This window comes from Microcebus murinus, chromosome 8 (assembly GCF_040939455.1).
Source record: "Microcebus murinus isolate Inina chromosome 8, M.murinus_Inina_mat1.0, whole genome shotgun sequence".
Lineage (NCBI taxonomy): Eukaryota > Metazoa > Chordata > Mammalia > Primates > Cheirogaleidae > Microcebus > Microcebus murinus.
In genome coordinates, this window is record NC_134111.1 from 99,868,448 (window position 1) to 99,887,007 (window position 18,560).

Genomic DNA, 18,560 nt, shown 5'->3' on the forward strand with positions numbered 1-18,560 from the left:
CCCTTCGATGCACGAATCCCAGAGTGTGTGCTTGGCACAGTGCCCACTCGTCGGCTGGCCCAGCCAGCGGACGCTGGAACTGATGGTGGGCGACGGGGTCATTTCCCCCGGACTTGGGGCACCCGGGACCGGGGGGCCATGGGAGAGGGACAGGGTGGTCCAGGTGCTCGGGTCCTGGCCTCGTGACCTCTTCGCTCGTCGTGGGGTACCGTCTGCTAGCACCGGCACAATTCTTGGTCGGAGGTGCCCAGGCGCTGGGGGCGGGCACCTCCGCGGGCACTGCGCTGGGCACCGCCCGGGGCGAGCGCGGCCCAGCACCCCGCGCCCCCTCCCCCTCGCTGGCAGCCGTCGTGCGCGCTCGCCCGCTCCTCTTCCCTCCCCCTCCTTCCGAGCAGCCGCGGGGAGGGGGAGGAAGGGGGCGCTGGGCCGGCAGCTTTGCCGCGCTTTGGCTTTCTGCGTCAGCAGCCCCAGCAAAACAGCGGCGGGAGCGCGCGTCACCCGCGCGCCCGCGCTCCCCTCCCCCGCGTCCTCGGCGCCGTTGAGACCCGGCAAACTCGGGCCTTGAATGACAGTGCGGCCGGCGACTGCGCAGCGCGGGACAGGCCGAAGCACTGCCGCTTTAAGCACGCTTGTCCATTGTTCGGAATCGAACCAATCAGGGAGCGCCCGCTCCCTGCGCTCACCCAATAGGGTTCGGGCAAGGGCGGCCGAGGACCGCCCACTAATCTATATTAAAGGTTCTGGCGCCGCGTGAGTCCCCCACTGGCTGCTGTGAAAAGCCATCTTTGCATTGTTCCCGGGTCCGGCTTCCTGCTCGCCGCAACCTCCTCCGCCGCGCGTCTCCGCCGCCGCCGCGGACTCCGGCAGCTTTATCGCCAGAGTCCCCGAACTCGCGCTTTCTTTTCCGTCCCCTGCATCGGATCACCGGCGTGCCCCACGATGTCAGACGCGGCCGTGGACACCAGCTCCGAGATCACCACCAAGGTGAGGCTGGACGCCGCCCGCCCCCTCGGGGTCCGCGCGCCGCCGCCCGAGCGGTGTGTGGCGCGCGGCAGCCGGGCTGCCCCAGGCAGCTGTTGCTCTCTCCCTCGGGGAGCCCGCACGCCCCCAGCGCGGTCCCCCCAGGCAGCCCACTCTTTGTGTGCGGAGGAGGGGGCGGGAAGCGCCGCGGCAGCCGTGGAGCCCGTGGGGGAGTGGGCCCGGCGGCCGGAGGTAGGCGCGGAGGCTGGTCCGTAGCTCTGGAAACTTGTTTGTGGCTCGTTTGAGCGGCAGCGGGAGGAGAGGGGCCGGGTTGGGGGGTTTTCGGCCCGCCGGGCGCACAGAGGTAACTTTGAAACTCGAGCGCGTTGAGAGTCGGAAGTGATGGGGGCGCGTGTGCGGGCGCGGGCCGGCTGCGGGAAGTGGCGGCTGGCCCCTGCGGGTTGCCTTCCCCTTTGTTCGGCGCCCGGCGGCGGGTTTCGCGCCCTGCAGCCCGCCCGAGGTGGCTTTATCTGTGCTAACCTCTGACAAGGCGGATGGGGCGGCGGGCGGGCCGGCCGCGACGTCGATTGTCTCCGCGGAGGTGTGACGGGCTTCTGGGTGCCCTCCGCGGGGAGTGCGCAGCGAGCGGCCGCCAGCTCCAATAATTCACCAGCGGTGCCGGGCTGGGCTGGAGAGGCGGCGAGCCCACGCGCCGGAGGGGGAGGAAAGAGAAAGTGAAGCAGCGGCGCGCCGGGGGCCTATGGGCGCCCCCCGCGGCTGCCTGGGAGTACGGTGAGCGCGGCGGCTCCGGGGGCGACGCGGGCCAACACTGCGGCCGCGGCTGGCCGGAGTCGGGGCCGAGCTGGGGGTGTGCCCGGGGCCCTGTGGCGAGTTCGCCGCCTTGGCTTTGGAGGGTCTGCGCGGCCGGCGCGCTCCGCTCCGCTCCGCGCCGCGCGGGTCGCGGCGCTCGCAGACGGACTGGCTTTTTCCCCTCCTTATCCTTTGGCCTCGTTCCTCGCCCCTCGTGTCCCTGTGGGGATCGGCGCGAGTCACCTTGGCGTCTCCTTAACCCTTGTGCCCCTGGCGTCACCTCCGGCTCTCAGGGGCGACTCCCCTGGCGGACTGGAGCTCGGCCGGCATCTCCGCAGGGGCTCTCGGCGGCCCCCTCGGGGCCCTTCCTGGGAACCAGTGTGGCAGGGTTCTCCCCCCTAGCGCGCAGCTCCGGCGTTTCCTTTCCTCGGGGTGGTTTGCCCCGAGAAGCGCGTCCCCGACGGCCTCGGGCCGAGGAACCGAAACAGCCCCGCGGACTTGCGGCAGGCTCCCGCGGGACTTTGCCCGCCAAATGCAGAGATGCAGGCCCGCGCGCCTCGCCTGCCAGGGCGACGGCAGGGGGCGTCCAGAGGCCGGAGACCCGCGCGCAACTGGGCGCGCGGAGCGTGGCGAGCGCTGCCAGAGGGCCTGGATTCCCCAGGGCTAGGGGTGCATTCGGCGTCCTCGGGCCACGTGCTCCTCGAGCGCGGTGCGTGCGGAGGCCCGCGCGCAAAGCCCGCCGGGCGGGGGCTGCGCGCCTGCGCGCCGCGACCTCCCCACCCCCACCCATTCCCCGGGGCTTCGGCCGCCAGGGGGCGAGAGCGGGCGGGTCCGGGGCCCCTGGGGGCCGGATTGGCCCGAGGGAATACTGCAACAGGTGGCCCGGGGGCACTCACTGGGCGCTGGCCGAGTGGCTCCCTGAGCCTGGGCTGCCGGACGCCAGTTTGTGTTGGGAGACGACTCGGGTTCTTCCAGGTGGAAACAGTTACGGGGCTTTGGGGTACTCGGAGCTGCCCTGCCTTCGTGGTCTGCTCCGAGGCGAAGTCTGAGGACACGGAGCCGCTGTGCGGACGGCGAGAGTGGGGGGACAGCCGGTCGGTCCAGGCAGTGGCGGGCCCTGGGCATAGGGCAGGTCGCCTGCGGCTGCACCCATTTCTAGGCAACGGTTTGCGTCCTCCTGGGACAGCGGGATGTGGGGATCGGCGTGGTTTGGGTTTCTTCAGAGACCTGCGCTTGCCAGGGCCTGGACTCTGGCTGGCCAGGTGGCCTCCCGCGCCTGCCCGTCCCAGGCTAGTCCACCCATCAGAGTTCTCCCGCCGTGCCAGGCCCCGCCCTCCAGCGCCTGATTGACAGGCGTACCTGCCCCCTCCCGGAGGGGGTGGGGGGCGGAGCGCCCCCTGGGTGGAAACGGCCTGTGACGACTTGTGGGAGTGTCTGCATCTCGCCTGCCCGGCCCGACGGGTTTGGGGCTGTGGTGCCACATGGTTCCTTTCCTAAGAAGATGAGGGAGTAGCGGGAGCCCCATGTGGGCCCGTTCTAGTCTGTGTTTGAGGGTCGGGAAATCGTGGGGAATCTGACCACAAACTCCGATATCCTTCCAGACTCGGTAACACGCGACCCTTAGCTTTGGATGTGCACAGCCCTGCGTCTCTAGTCCTCAGCCCCTTTGCCTGCCCTGGGCTGCTCAGAAGACTCACTGGTTCCCTCTTCCCTTTTGAAGGACTTAAAGGAGAAGAAGGAAGTTGTGGAGGAGGCAGAGAATGGACGAGACGCCCCTGCCAATGGGAACGCTGTGAGTGGCCACCTTGCTCGCGCGAGCCCTGGCAGCTCCCGTCCCAAGAAGTGTTTCCTGGTCTGATTTTGGGTTTGGCCCAGGGCGGGAAAGGAGACCGAGGCCCTGGGCAGTTGTGGTGTCAGGGTTGCCACTGGACCTTGGTTGGAAGGGTCTCTTAGGTGCTCTGGAAGCATCAGGCAGCCCTGGAGGGAGGGGTGAGGGGGTGGGGGGCACAGCTGTGCCCTCTAGCCCCGGGCCAGCTGGTTAACTGCTGGGTGTGTGTTCTGTCGAGGAGAACGAGGAAAATGGGGAGCAAGAGGCTGACAATGAGGTAGATGAAGAAGAGGAAGAAGGTGGGGAGGAAGAGGAGGAAGAGGAAGAAGGTGATGGTGAGTAGCCTTGTCTGGCAGGAGGGGAAGGGTTCCCTGGAGAAGGGACCGTGGTACTTGGGAACAGTGGCCTTGCACCTGTGGAGTCAGGGCCTCCGTTGTTTTGGGCTAGTGACATGGAGCTGTGCCACACACCCGCCCACACTCCACCCACACGCTTGCTCTGCCCCTGGACAGAGCCCTTCGGAGCTTTGAAAGCCACTGACTGCTCATCTGCTGGGTTGGCCTCTGCCCATGCGGCCACTTGGGCCCTGGCACTGTGACAAGTACATGGGTGGGTGTGGGTGCCTGACCCGTGCAGTTTGTGGGACAGCAGAGGCAAGTCCAGGGACAATCCACCCTGACATATCTGTTCCTGGGAGAGTCCCCAGGGAGCCCCAGTAGGAGGGCAGCGTGGTGTTTACCTGGTCCTTGATTCTCTCCAGGTGAAGAAGAGGATGGAGATGAAGATGAGGAAGCTGAGGCTGCCACAGGCAAACGGGCAGCTGAAGATGATGAGGTAGGGTCTGGCTTGAGAACGGTGGGGGTTTGTCATCTGAGGTCCCCCTACCTCTAACAGGAGTTGTACTTGAGGCACCAAAGGTAGAAGGAAGGAGGGAATGATTCCAACTTTTTAGTTGGGGATATTGTGTGCATCTGAGTGGGTCCCTTATCCTAAAGCAGGAATGGGGAGGAACATGGGCACAGGCCTGGGGTCTCAGCAGGCTTTGGGGCTGCCAGTGCCTGGTCCTTGCTCTGCCAGCAGGAGGTGAGGAAGGTGGCGAGGTGGGGGGACTGATGGCGTTGGAGTGGCCTTGACAGTCTTTTTCTACCCAGGATGATGATGTTGATACCAAGAAGCAGAAGACCGACGAGGATGACTAGACAGCAAAAAAGGAAAAGTTAAACTTAAAAAAAAAAACAAAAAGGCCACCGTGACCTATTCACCCTCCACTTCCCGTCTCAGAATCTAAACGTGGTCACCTTCGAGTAGAGAGGCCCGCCCGCCCACCGTGGGCAGTGCCACCGGCTGATGACACGCGCTCTCCACCACCCAACCAAAACCACAAGAATTTGCAACAGGGGAGGAAAAAAAGAACCAAAACTTCCAAGGCCCTGCTTTTTTTCTTAAAAGTACTTTAAAAAGGAAATTTGTTTGTATTTTTTATTTACATTTTATATTTTTGTACATATTGTTAGGGGTCAGCCATTTTTAATGATCTCGGGATGACCAAACCAGCCTTTGGAGCGTTCTCTGTCCTACTTCTGACTTTACTTGTGGTGTGACCATGTTCATTATAATCTCAAAGGAGAAAAAAAACCTTGTAAAAAAAGCAAAAACAACAACAAAAAAACAATCTTATTCCGAGCATTCCAGTAACTTTTTTTGTGTATGTACTTAGCTGTACTATAAGTAGTTGGTTTGTATGAGATGGTTAAAAAGGCCAAAGATAAAAGGTTTCTTTTTTTCCTTTTTTTGTCTATGAAGTTGCTGTTTATTTTTTTTTTTTGGCCTGTTTGATGTATGTGTGAAACAATGTTGTCCAACAATAAACCGGAATTTTATTTTGCTGAGTTGTTCTAACAAAGCTGTCTCAAGCCTGATTTTTCTGTTTCAGTTTCTTTCAGACTTTCAGGTAATCCTAAAGCCCAGGCCTAGCTATCCTGGGGACAGTGGGGTGAAGGTACCAGTTTTGGAGGGGCTGGGTAGTGTGGGTGACCTGGCAGCAGGGGCTGGCGTCAGGAACTGCGCCGTAATTGGCTGGGGGCCTGCTCCCTGCACTCCAACTTACTGCTGATGGTACCAAGGAGTCTTCTTGGGACCCCATCACTGGATGCCACGTGTATCCACAGTCTCAGTGGAGAAACAGGCCACAAAGGGGGGCTACCGCTCTTTGGAACCCAGGGTGATGGTGGCACAGATTAAGTGAACTTGGCCAAACCTCTTGAGAGGCTGACTCTAGGTGGCCTTGCCTGTGTGGGCGTTGCTCATTTAGCTCACCATGGAGTGGCTCCCTCTGGTGGTGGTATGTGGCATCAGCCTGCCCCTTAGGACGCTGGAGCTTTTATTTTCCAGGGCACTGATGCAACTTGGCCCTGTTTCCAACCTCTGGGTTTCAGGAGAAACTTCAAGTCCCTTGGTTAGTTGGGCAGCCCCACCATGCCACTTGGCACAGTTGGAGATAATACTGGGCACTTCAAGACGGCCTGTGAGCAGTGGATCAGGAGAGCCAGCTGGCGGAAATGCCATGAAGGCTCAAGCCCCAGAGGTAATGAGACCCCGCCAAGAATCTTCCGGGGTCCTCAGATGAGGCAGAAGCCCCTTGCAAGCCTCTGGTGTGAGCCCTTAAATAAGGATTGTGTCCATTCTGCAGGGGTGCCTGCAGCATCCTCTGACTGAAGCTAAACCTTGGTTCTCAGCAGTTTCTGCAGGACTGCAGCCTCTCCTGGAGGAGAGGGGGTACCGGGGGGCCCAGGGTTGGGTTAGGGGGCAGGGAGATGAGGGCTGGCTTTGGAGTGCTTCACTGTCCCACAGGCCAGGGGCAGCTGTGGGCAGGAGAGGGGTAGGGACAGAGAAGGAAGCCTTGTATGTTTGGACACCCCTCCTACCCCTGCCCCAACAGTCTGGTCTTGACGGTCTTGCCTAACCTTTGAGCTGATGGAGGGAGGCACACTGCATTATCCAAGAAAGCCACAAGGATGCCAGCCCTACCTGACTGAGGAGACACTGGATTATTTCATCTGCACCCCTGACCCTCCATCCCTTTCCCCAAACTCAGGTCCCCACCATTTCCACTAAAGAGTCATGTTTCCAACATGCCTATAGTCGGGGGAGGGGGGAATATTGAAATTCAAGGTGTTCATCTATGACTGCTTAATGACCATCTATCCTACGGTGGACAAAAGGATCTGACAGGAAGGCTTCTCTGGGGAGGTGAAGGGTGAATTCACCCAGAAGGGTGAATCTCTAAAGCCGGGTGAATGTCTAAAGCACGTAGCAGGCAGCACATGGAGCTGAGATCAGGTCTAACCCAGCTCCCTCAAGTGCTCGGAGCTTCCGCCACAAGCCCCCAAAAGGAGGTGAGAAGCAGCTCGGGTCCAGACACGGATTTGGCAAGTCATGGTTAACACGAGACAAACTGAACCTTGTGGGCCTCAATCTCTCCTCAGCAAAATGGGAAAAATAGGGTGCAGCATGAGCTGGGGCCCAGTGATTAACTACTCTGTGGACATGTCCTCAGTCTGGGGTCACCTTGATCTCACTCCCAAAGTCCCTCCAAGAGCAAGGACAGGGCCTCCCATGGAGCCCAGGATGGAAGATTTGCAAGGGACTGGCGCCCTCTGGTGGACACAGGAACAGCAGGTGGCTCCTGGATTCTGCTCAGTCCAGGGAAGACCCTTCAGTAGGCCCTGGTTCCAGGGGAGGCGGCCTCAGCTGCCCTCCACCACTCTGCCCCCACAACAAGACCTTTCTCCCTCCCTGTGACTGGAACCCCAGTCAGCTGTGAGAGTCAGTGATCGTTTCCCAGGCCTTCCCTCTGGGCAGCTGATGTCCCATCCTAGGGACCTGGTCTTTTTCCTGGAGGGGACACCCCAGGCCTCCCCAGAGCTGGAGCTGGGGGCTGGGGTTCACTCCTCTAGTGGCCTTTCCTGTGGCCATATGCTCAGCCATTTAATGCTTGGTGTGCACAGTGCCCTCCCAGTGCAGGTGCAGCCCTGGGTCATCTCTGCCTGAGTTTACCGTGTGGGGATGGATGTTCCATTAGCATGAGGCCTTGCTGTAGAACTTCACACATCCTCAATGCGACTGCCGCCCTGAGAGCAGCCCTGGTGGGGCCCTTAGTCACTAGAATGGGGAGCTGCGAGTCCAGGCCTCCCAGCTGCACTCTCTGGCTCTGTCTAGGCCGCCTGCCACACTGCCCCCGGCCTGGGTGCCAGCATCCTGCACTGCCTCTCCTCCACTGTCATTACTGACGCAGGGGCCAGGATCCTCAGCCTCCGGCCCTTCCTAAGTCCTCGCAGATCCCAGTCCCTCCAGGGCCCCACACTGCCCAGCCTGCCTCTGCCAGGCCTCCTCTGTGGGCGAGATGCCCGTGTCCAACCCTGGCCACTGGCCACTCAGTGGTCCCCTTCTGGTAAGAGCTGCTTCATGGGATGGAAATCCTAGGCCCAGCTTTATTTGGGGGCACATCTCAGTCTGCTTGGGGCTCACGGGTCTGGCCCCACCCTTACCCTAAACCTGCTGGTGCAGTGGCCCATTTCTCCGATGCAAGTGTGGTTCAGTTTTGCAGTGTGGCTGCTGTCCTCTCTACGCCCAGCCCTTGTAGGCAAGCATGGAACCAGCCAGAGAAGGAGACAGCGCTGTGCTCTGAGGCTCTCCTCTCTGGAGACCTCGGCTTTTCCTCAAAGGTCTGGCCTGAGTTCAGAGAGGTGATAGATTGGAAAACAAGGCTGAAACATTTTAAGGCTGCCTGGCACATTAGCCCTATATGCTGTGAATGATACATGCATTATTTGCAAAAAGGGACCCGCAGCCAGTGGCTGGTGTGGATTCCATGAGCGTAGCCCGAGGACCCAGCATGGAGGGTGTGTGGCCCCATGGCTCTCCATCAAGGCTGCCACCCGTTGCAACAAGAGGTGCCAGGTGGTCAATTGAGACAACCTCATTTCACATGTACCCATGTGGGGGCCTGTGAGGCTCTGGGCAGGAAGCAGATGCCTTACTGCAAGGAGCTGCTGATGAGGATTCCAGAGGATATCAGATGACACCTGTTTTTGCCACCAGCAGCCATCCCTTCACCCTCCTCTTTGCTGCAATCCTCTAAAAGCAGTGTCCAGTTTTCCTCCTGGAGAACTTCCCCTCTCCCACTCTCAGCCAAGCCCTAGGGGCACAATATGTGACTTGGTCCTGACCAATCAATGCTCTGAGGCCTCCTGGCCACACTGATTGGTTTGGAGTTGAGACATGACCCAAGTCATCTAATCAGAATGAACCCTGGGATTTTTTTATTGAGTTGCTGAAAAGGAAAGAAACATTTTTGTTCCTCAAGGATTTAAATTTAAGAGGCTGGCTGGGCGCGGTGGCTCACACCTGTAATCCTAGCACTCTGGGAGGCCGAGGTGGGTGGATCACTCAAAGTCAGGAGTTCAAAACCAGCCTGAGCAAGAGCAAGACCCTGTCTCTACTAAAAATAGAAACAAATTAATTGGCCAACTAAAAAATACATGGAAAAAGTTAGCCGGGCATGGTGGCGCATGCCTGTAGTCCCAGCTACTTGGGAGGCTGAGGCAGGAGGATTGCTTGAGCCCAGGAGTTTGAGGTTGCTGTGAGCTAGGCTGACGCCACGGCACTCTAGCCCAGGCAACACAGTAAGACTCTGTTTTTAAAAAAAGAAAAGAGGCTTAGTCTCAAGCCACTCAGAGAGGAGCAGAGCTGAGCCAAGAGGCAGAGTACCTTCGAGTTCTGATGACATTGATTTAGCTACTGAGTCAAGCCATGCCTGAAGCTAGAGCAATCTCTGGCCCTTTCAATTATAGACGCCAGTAAATTTCCTCCTAGCTTAGGCTGGTTCAGGTTGGGTTTTCTGTTGTCTATGACTGAAAGAGTGCCAACTAGTAAACAGGGAGAATGCAGGACTCCAGGCTCCAGTCTCCAAGGCCCACCAGGCCTCCATTAACAAAGAGCTGGAGGAGGAGGTGCACAGAGGTGTGGAAGACCCCTTCTCTGGTGTGGTTTCCAGATCGGGAGGAACACAGAGAGGTGAGGCAGCTCCAGAGGGGCCATGATGCTCATGGTCCATCTCTCAACAGGATCGCAGAGCCTGCCTGAATCATTACCAGTCATGTGGGGGATGGCTGGAGTCATCTGAACTGCCCGCCTTGCATCCTCTGCCTGGAGCCTCCTCTTGTCCAGCCCACAGTGCTCTCTGGTCTTCTGACCTCCCTGGGTTCCCATCATGCCTCACAGTCACACACACTCCTTGAACTAACTTGATGGCTCTGGGAGGCTCCTGGATCAGGGGTGAGACCCCACCTTTGGGCAGTGGGAGCCTCGGAGCTGTCTCTCTGCCCCAAGGTATACCTGAAAAGGAGGAGGTGAGGAAAAGGTGCCTGTCTGGCAAAATGCTGGGTTAAGCAATGCTCTAAGGGTTTTCTTTCTGCAGGATTCACTGGGCCTTTAACATACCAGAGGATGCTGAGTCTCCAAGAAGAAGGTTTAACATGCAGCTCACTCTAAATTTGTTTGACCTGGATTTTTTTCACAGAGAGCCTGTTAACATATTGAAGGACATTTGTGTCCAGTAAAAGCTGATCTTGCACAACGAGGACCCTCGCCAGGGCTAAGGGAATATTTGCTGAGCGAAGCAGATGGTGGGAAAGAATTCCTCTGAGAACTGGCTCCACGGTCTGGCACTGGGAACTCTGCACTGGCCTCATCCTCCTCGGCTGCAGGCAGTCGGGGGCCCTGTGCTCACCACGTGCCTCGTCAACACCACGCAGGAGGGAGGTGTGCCCTTGGCCAAGGAGGTAACTGGCATTACTAGGTGAAGGGCGGAAATGGCTACAAATCTTTCTGGAAAGCATTTTGACCCTATATATCAAGATCCAAAAAACATACACACACACTTTTGACTAGAAACCATCATAGGGAGAAAATCAGAGCTGCTCAGGAAGACACTAGGCCTGAAGGTGACCATAACAGCATTATTGATGAGAGTAAACAATTCGAGACAAGCCAAACGCTTGACAGCCAGGAAGCAGGCAAGTCGTTTACAGTGTAAGGGCTCAGTGGATATAAAAATGTTTACAAAGAACTTTTAAAATTATTTCAGGCCGGGCGAGGTGGCTCACGCCTGTCATCCTAGCTCTCTGGGAGGCCGAGGTGGGAGGATTGCTCGAGGTCAGGAGTTCGAAACCAGCCTGAGCAAGAGCGAGACCCTGTCTCTACTATAAATAGAAAGAAATTAATTGGCCAACTAATATATAGAGAAAAAATTAGCCGGGCATGGTGGCGCATGCCTGTAGTCCCAGCTACTCTGGAGGCTGAGGCAGCAGGATTGCTTGAGCCCAGGAGTTTGAGGTTGCTGTGAGCTAGGCTGACGCCACGGCACTCACTGTAGCCTGGGCAACAAAGCGAGACTCTGTCTCAAAAAATAAAAAGAAAAATAAATAAAATTATTTCAAAATTTATAAAAGCCTTCTAGGCCCATTGTGTGACATTCACACAGACAAAAGTACTACATGAGGAATAAAGGGAGAGCCCCCTCGAGCCCTTGCCCCGTCCAGTAACCCTCTCCAGAAGTAATGCTGTTAACTGTTACTGTGGGGCAAGTGGCCTTTCTTCCAGAACCACCGGTAGTTTTGAATAATGTAGGGGAAAATCTTACTTTAAAATGTCAAGAGAAAAAAGCTGGTACAGAATTGTATCTACAGCACAATCTAGTGATATAAAACCAAACAAAACAAAACACAGAAAGAAGTAAATCTACCAAATGTCACCTCTGGGTGGTAGAATTATAACTTTTTTTTCCTTAAGGTTCTGTGTTTTCAAAATTTTCCACAATGAACATATGGACTTCATCAGGGAAACAAATTAACAATAAATAAATAAGAAACAGAGAAAGTGAGCAAAGAAAAAAAGGGCAAGTCAGCAATCTACATATCCATTAGGTCTCTTCCAGTTGCAAGACATAGAAACCCAACTCAAATTGGTTTATTGAAAAAGGGAATTTGTTGTGACTAGGACGTTCTGAGATGTTATGGCTTCAGGTACAGCAGGATCCAGGTGCTCAAACCATGTTATCAGGAATCTGTCTCCCTCCCTCTGTCAGTTCTGTTTTCCTTGGCATTGCTTTTGTTCTCTGGTAGTTTCACAGCTACTGTTTAACATGGTAACTACTGCTCACAGCTTCTTCATCTAGCTTGGTAATGGGGGTGGGGAGGGCTAACAAGGTAATATCTTAACAGGACATTTGTTGGTTTGTTTTTTTATTTTTAATTTTTTATGAAGGGGTCAGGGGTTGTGAGGAGGGGTGTTCAGTTGCCTTGTTTGTTTTTGTTGAGACAGAGCCTCACTCTGTAGCCCTGGGTAGAGTGCAGTGGCATCACCGTAGCTCACTGCAACCTCCAACTCTTGAGCTCTAACCAATCCTTCTGCCTCAGCCTACCGGGTAGCTGGGACTACAGACGTGTGTCAAAACACCCAGCTGGGTTTCTTTTCTTTCCTTTTTGGTAGAGACAGGGTCTCACTTTTGCTCGGGCTGGTCTCGAACTTCTGAGCTCAAGCAACTCTCCTGCCTCAGCCACCCAGAGTGTTAGGATTACAGGCGTGAGCCACCGTGCCCAGCCAGTTGCTGGTTTTCTAATGAAACTCTTGAGAAGCAGTGTGACAGGCACTGTGAGCCCTGTACTGAGCCAGTCGGCCCCTCATCCTCCAGCCTTTGGTTCAGTTGGAATTGGGCTGCGCTCTGCAGGTCCAGCTCACGGGGCCCCTTGGGACCCACCATCTCAGAAAAGCAACCAGTCTCTTTCCCCGTGGTTCCAGCCTAAGTCCTGGCATGGCTCTCATTGGTCAGATCTGGTCATGTGATCCTGTGCCCAAGTCAGCCTGGCCAGAGCCACTTGGACAGTGAGAATGAGGGTAGATTTTCCCTTAGGAAAGTCGATGTTATGAATAGGAGGGAGGGCTGGAGAAAATAATTGATGTCTGCCACATCCAGCTAATGGGTATCCGAGGAATTTCAAGAAAATTCAAAATCTAAGCAGGGTACCCTAGACATGGTCTTGGGCAGGTGAATCTGGCGTATGATTCCGCCCCATGGTAGTGAACACATGTCAATATGCCACTTGATGTTGCCTCTTGGGTAACTCTACCGTCACTTCCCCTTTCGGCCCTTCCACCACTAGAACTAGGCAGGGAGACTGAGTCTCACTCCCTGAGAGAAGAACACAGCCTGAGCCAAGAAGACACCAGTCACCTTGAGTTCTTTTCACCCATAGTGAGATGCCCAGGCTCTGAAGAGCAGGGAAGGGTTTAATGTTCTGTTTCTATGTATCATGGACCAAACTTCAGAGACACGACGACAGTGAGTTGGAGTAGAGAGGACAGTGAGAAAACCCCAGGGACCTGTTGACCACATAGGGAGGGGACAAGCCCTTCCAGGCTGAGTGGGTCAGGGCTTGGGGCAGGAGAGAGAGACAATTTATTTATTTTTTATTAATTTATTTGAGACAAAGTCTTGCTTTGTTGCCCAGGCTAGAGTGAGTGCTGTGGCGTCAGCCTAGCTCACAGCAACCTCAACTCCTGGGCTCAAGCAATCCTTCTGCCTCAGCCTCCAGAGTAGCTAGGACTACAGGCATATGCCACCATGCCCGGCTAATTTTTTCTATATATATATATATTAGTTGGCCAATTAATTTCTTTCTATTTATAGTAGAGACGGGGGTCTTGCTCTTGCTCAGGGTGGTTTCGAACTCCTGACCTCAAGCAATCCGCCTGCCTCGGCCTCCCAGAGTGCTAGGATTACAGGCGTGAGCCACCACGCCGGCCAGTAATTTAAATGTGTTGCACAATGACATGTTTTAGACATGGCGCTCCAGTGGCTACTTGCCTCCTTAGGGAGGAGGCCAAGGAGGTGCGTGGGCAGAGGCAATGTCTTCCTCAGAAAATGGGCATCTCCTCCAAAAATACCACTAAATCCACAGCTGAGGTTCTACAATCGGTACCATAATGTCATTTGTAACCTGGAAATGTTTCAGGATCACCATGCTTATAAAACCATTTCAATATCATAAAATGTCTACTTTATTTTTTTGTTTGTTTCTTCTTTTTGAGACAGAGTTTGACTTTGTGCCTGGGCTAGAGTGAGTGCCATGGCGTCAGCTTAGCTCACAGCAACCTCAAACTCCTGGGCTCAAGCAATCCTGCTGCCTCAGCCTCCAGAGTAGCTGGGACTACAGGCATGCGCCACCATGCCCGGCTAATTTTTTCTATACATATTAGTTGGCCAATTAATTTCTTTCTATTTTTAATAGAGGTGGGGTCTTACTCAGGCTGTTTTTTTTTTTTTTTTTTTAAGGCTGGTCAAGTGGAGCAGTGGGAGTGGAGAAGGAACAAAGGAATCTGTAACTGGTTGTGATCAATTAGTTGTAAACTCCACTGCACTCGGACCAACCTCAGGCTGGTTTTGAACTCCTGACCTCGAGCAATCCGCCCGCCTTTGCCTCTCAGAGTGCTAGGATTACTGGCGTGAGCCATTGCGCCTGGCCTAAAATATCTACTTTTAAGTAAGTCTACTTTTGCTTTCTTGGAATCCTCTAAGAAAAACTGTTTATAATCTTAGCTCAATTTTCCCAAATGAACTGTAGATTTTTGCTGAATATAAGTCAATTAAAAATTGGTAGGCCGAGCGAGGTGGCTCATGCCTGTAATCCTAGTACTATGGGAGCCCAAGGCGGGTGGATTGCTCGAGGTCAGGAGTTCGAAACCAGCCTGAGCAAGAGTGAGACCCTGTCTCTACTATAAATAGAAAGAAATTAATTGGCCAACTAATATATATAGAAAAAATTAGCCAGGCATGGTGGTACATGCCTGTAGTCCCAACTACTCGGGAGGCTGAGGCAGGAGGATTGCTTGAGCCCAGGAGTTTGAGGTTGCTGTGAGCTAGGCTGACAGCACGGCATTCACTCTAGCCTGGGCAACAAAGTGAGACCCTGTCTCAAAAAAAAACAAAAACAAAATTGGTAGAAGCCTGGGTAAACACAGTGAGACCTTGTCTCTACAAAAAAAAAAGAAAAAAAAATTAGCTGGGTGTGGTGACTCACACTTATAGTCCTAGCTACTCAGGACACTGAGGTGGGAGGATTGCTTGAGCCCAGGAGTTAGAGGCTGAAGTGAGCTATGATCGTGCCACGGCACTCCAGCCTGGATGAAAGAGCAAGACCTTGTCTCCTAAGTAAACAAATAAAGTGGTGTACATCTGCCAGAAGACATGATTTGGATTCTAATCCTGACCAAGGACTGGACCTCAAGTAAACAATATACATGGCCAACAATGTACCATAAAAGAAAAGAAATTACCACTATCAACCTCTGTGATAATAGAAAACAGTACAATGTAATTTCAAATTCTGCAAATAGGTAGACCAATCATGTACAACTTGATTATATGGGGGTACCCTGTGGACCATAAAATATTCAGATAGCATATTGTATATCTCAAATCCCTTTAATTTAGCTCAAAATGAAAGGAATAATTATAATATGTGTAAAAATTCAAGTGACAGTAATTCTCCTTATCTTCTGATCACTGAGAAGAGCTATTTGTGGAATGACTTGAATAAATCAAGTCACTTTAAAAGCCATTCTAAGAAATCTGAGTAGATGCCCTTTTCTTTGAATACATTTCCTTTAATAAGTGCAAGAATTCAAAAGCATTCCACCGAACCAACAGGCTGCTTCAGAATTCAGAAGTGGGTGGTCAATACCCTCTTGTTGCTACTGGTGCCAGTGATGGTGACGTATATGTATTTCTAATCCTCTGAAAGACCTATTTTAAAACTAAGAGCTTACCAGAGGTCCCCAGACTTTCCTGTTCACAGCAATCTTAGTGTCTCAGTAATTTTTTCACAGCGTACCTAGGCCAAAATAAATACCTAACTTCTCTTTAGTCAGTTAAGTCTAAACAATTTATGAAGTAATTCTGTCCTAAAACTTAGTAGCTGTCACATTAATGTGGGGAAAGAAGGTCACACAAATTGAGAATATTTTTATTTCATTTTTAATCACAATGTATGACTTACTGATGGGGTGTGCATGCCTGTTGGGCACTGCACAGCTTTTCAAATCCTGGAATCATATTGGACATCACCCACCCTCATTTCCTGCTCATGTTGATTTTCTCTGGGTACTTGCTTCTCATTACCCAAACCTCTGAAAGCTGTTTCCTAAGGTATTTCATCAAAGAGAATGTAGCATAGCCTAACATTGAAACTTAACTATCTGGAGCTAATAGTTTGAGCAGTATAGGACAGATATCACTGGATTTTCTTTGAAAATTAAAAAAATCCAGCATCCCCCAGTGCCCTTGGGTGCCTTGGAGCACAGTTTGGAAACCAAATGTGTTTGCCAAATCCCTGCTTTTCCTCCCACACCACCCCTCAGTTTATTCAAAGCTACAGTTGAAGCTGTTTGGTTACAGATCAAATAAAATCACCAAAAACAATTGCTGAGCCCAATTATGTCTTCACTCTGGGGGCCATTTTAACAATGCATTTTGAAAGTGATGAAACAATTTGCCAGGTCACTAGCAAGAAGTTCTAAAAATACACTTGACAGCCGGGGGCGGTGGCTCACGCCTGTATTCCTAGCTTTCTGGGAGGCCGAAGCGGGCAGATCGTTTGAGCTCAAGAGTTCGAAACTAACCTGAGCAAGAGCAAGACCCTGTCTCTACTATAAATAGAAACAAATTAATTGGCCAACTAATATATATAGAAAAAAATTAGTCAGGCATGGTGGCACATGCCTGTAGTCCCAGCTACTTGGGAGGCTGAGGCAGAAGGTTCGCTTGAGCCCAGGAGTTTGAGGTTGCTGTGAGCTAGGCTGACGCCATGGCACTCATTCTAGCCTGGGCAACAAAGCGAGACTCTGTCTCAAAAAAAAAAAAAAATACACTTGACAATACAGGCTTAAAGTATTGCTTCACAGGCATAAGACAATATTGCAACTACAGATCCACATCTTGGGGTAATCTTTGTGGCTGTGATGTGGAGGAAAGATCAGGACAGGTACCCAGTGCCATACTCCTGAGATGGTCACAGGGGCAGCAGGGCTGGAGAGGACATGATCAGGGAGATGTTTACAAAACAAAGTCAGGAGGCCTGGGCCTACTAGACTGTGGGGCAGCAGGGCGGAGAGAAGGGAAACAGCCCGTCCCCACCCTCTGGGAAGTAGGCCACAGCCCTCACACCTGGGCAGATATGTCCACCCAAGACTGGAGGGTGAATGACTTGCCTGACATTTTCCTCACTTCTCCTTTCCACCTGCACCAGGCTAGAAGGGTCGGGCTTTCACCTCCTCTCCCAATGTAGCCCAAGTTCTCTGTAGTAAATAGGCAATCAAGAGTGCCTTGGTTCTTGCTCTCTTATGGTACTTCTCTTATTGCTATGTTGGCAACAGTTTAAGGGATTTTAAAAATATTTTCTTTCTGAGTAAAGCCTGGCTTTCCAGAATGTTGGTTTGCTGGGAACTCAATAATCCTATTTTGGCAGTCAAAAGCTGAGGGGTTGACGTCTTTCAGTTTCTACCCCCTCACTCCAGATTGATGCTGCAATTGCACTGTCATGTTTTCTTCAGAGCATTGATCACTATCGAAATTATTTGCTTTCTCTCTCTTCCCATTAAAATCTAGTGGGAGGGTAGGGACCTCATTCATCTTGTCTAGCAAGTATCTCCACTGCTTAGAACAGTGTCTGGGACATACAAAGTGCTCAGTAAATACTTGTAGAGTGAATGTATGATGCATAAAGAATTGGTACATAGCATGTTCTCAATACAATATAATTAAAAAAAATCTTGAAAAACCTCAGGGACAGGGCAGCTGGAAGAAGATGAAGAGCCTACAAAGGAACAAGCAGCAGAACACCCGTGAAAGGGGCTCCCGAAGCCAAGGATAAGAGATAATCCAGGAGATATCAGCAGAGAAGGAAGGGACTGGGAGTGGCCAGCAGAGGCTTGAGACCAGGGCTGACAGCAGTGGTTGAGGAGTGGATGCAAGGCAGGGAGAAGTGTGAATGAAGACAACTCCAAGAAGTTTGGATCTGAAGAGAAAGGTAAGAATCTGAAGGCATGAAGGGTTGAAGAAAAGCTTTATTTTTAATTTTTTTTTTTTTTGAGACAGAGTCTCACTTTGTTGCCCAGGCTAGAGTGAGTGCTGTGGCGACAGCCTAGCTCACAGCAACCTCAATCTCCTGGGCTCAAGCAATCCTACTGTCTCAGCCTCCCGAGTAGCTGGGACTACAGGCATGTGCCACCATGCCCGGCTAATTTTTTCTATATATATTAGTTGGCCAATTAATTTCTTTCTATTTATAGTAGAGACAGGGTCTCGCTCTTGCTCAGGCTGGTTTCGAACTCCTGAGCTCGAGCAATCTGCCTGCCTCGGCCTCCCAGAGAGCTAGGATTACAGGCGTGAGCCACTGTACCCAGCCGGAAAGCTCCTGGCCGGAAAGCTTTATTTTTAAAAATGTATTTTTTAGGGTGACTTGAATAATGTTTTGTGGCTGAGAGTTGAAGGACATAGAGAATAGAGAAGGCTTTTCTGATTGTCTTGAGTATAATTTCTTCTTCCTTTAAATTCCCACCTGGTACTTCTCTTATGGCATTTATGATAATAATTTGTTGTATTCCCTTACTAGAGATAAACTCAGTAAAGGTAGGCCTAAGGCTAGTACTGGTGCATGTAATGGGCCTGTAATTGTCGCCTGGGTGTGGAAGACTTGCATGCTCAACTAGGGCCAGACTTCACCATATTCCCCATCGAAAGCTCCAAAACTTAGGCTGTGGCATCAGCCTAGCTCACAGCAACCTCAAACTCCTGGGCTTAAGCAATCCTTCTGCCTCAGCCTCCAGAGTAGCTAGGCGTCAGCCT

At 52.8% G+C, this 18,560-nt stretch overlaps 1 protein-coding gene across 2 annotated transcripts; it reads left to right on the forward strand.

Moving 5' to 3' along the window:
* Positions 1–742: 742 nt before the first annotated feature.
* On the forward strand, positions 743–5,501 carry PTMA (prothymosin alpha). 2 transcript variants are annotated; one of them, XM_012781607.3, is made up of 5 exons: positions 743–984; positions 3,491–3,562; positions 3,837–3,933; positions 4,359–4,432; positions 4,750–5,501. In XM_012781607.3, the coding sequence occupies exons 1-5, from the start codon at positions 940–942 to the stop codon at positions 4,795–4,797; spliced, it is 336 nt and encodes a 111-aa protein (XP_012637061.1). In that variant the 5' UTR covers positions 743–939; the 3' UTR covers positions 4,798–5,501. The 2 variants fall into 2 exon arrangements, with proteins under 2 accessions (XP_012637061.1, XP_012637067.1); XM_012781613.3 differs by having other exon boundaries at positions 3,840–3,933.
* The last annotated feature ends 13,059 nt before the right edge of the window (positions 5,502–18,560 follow it).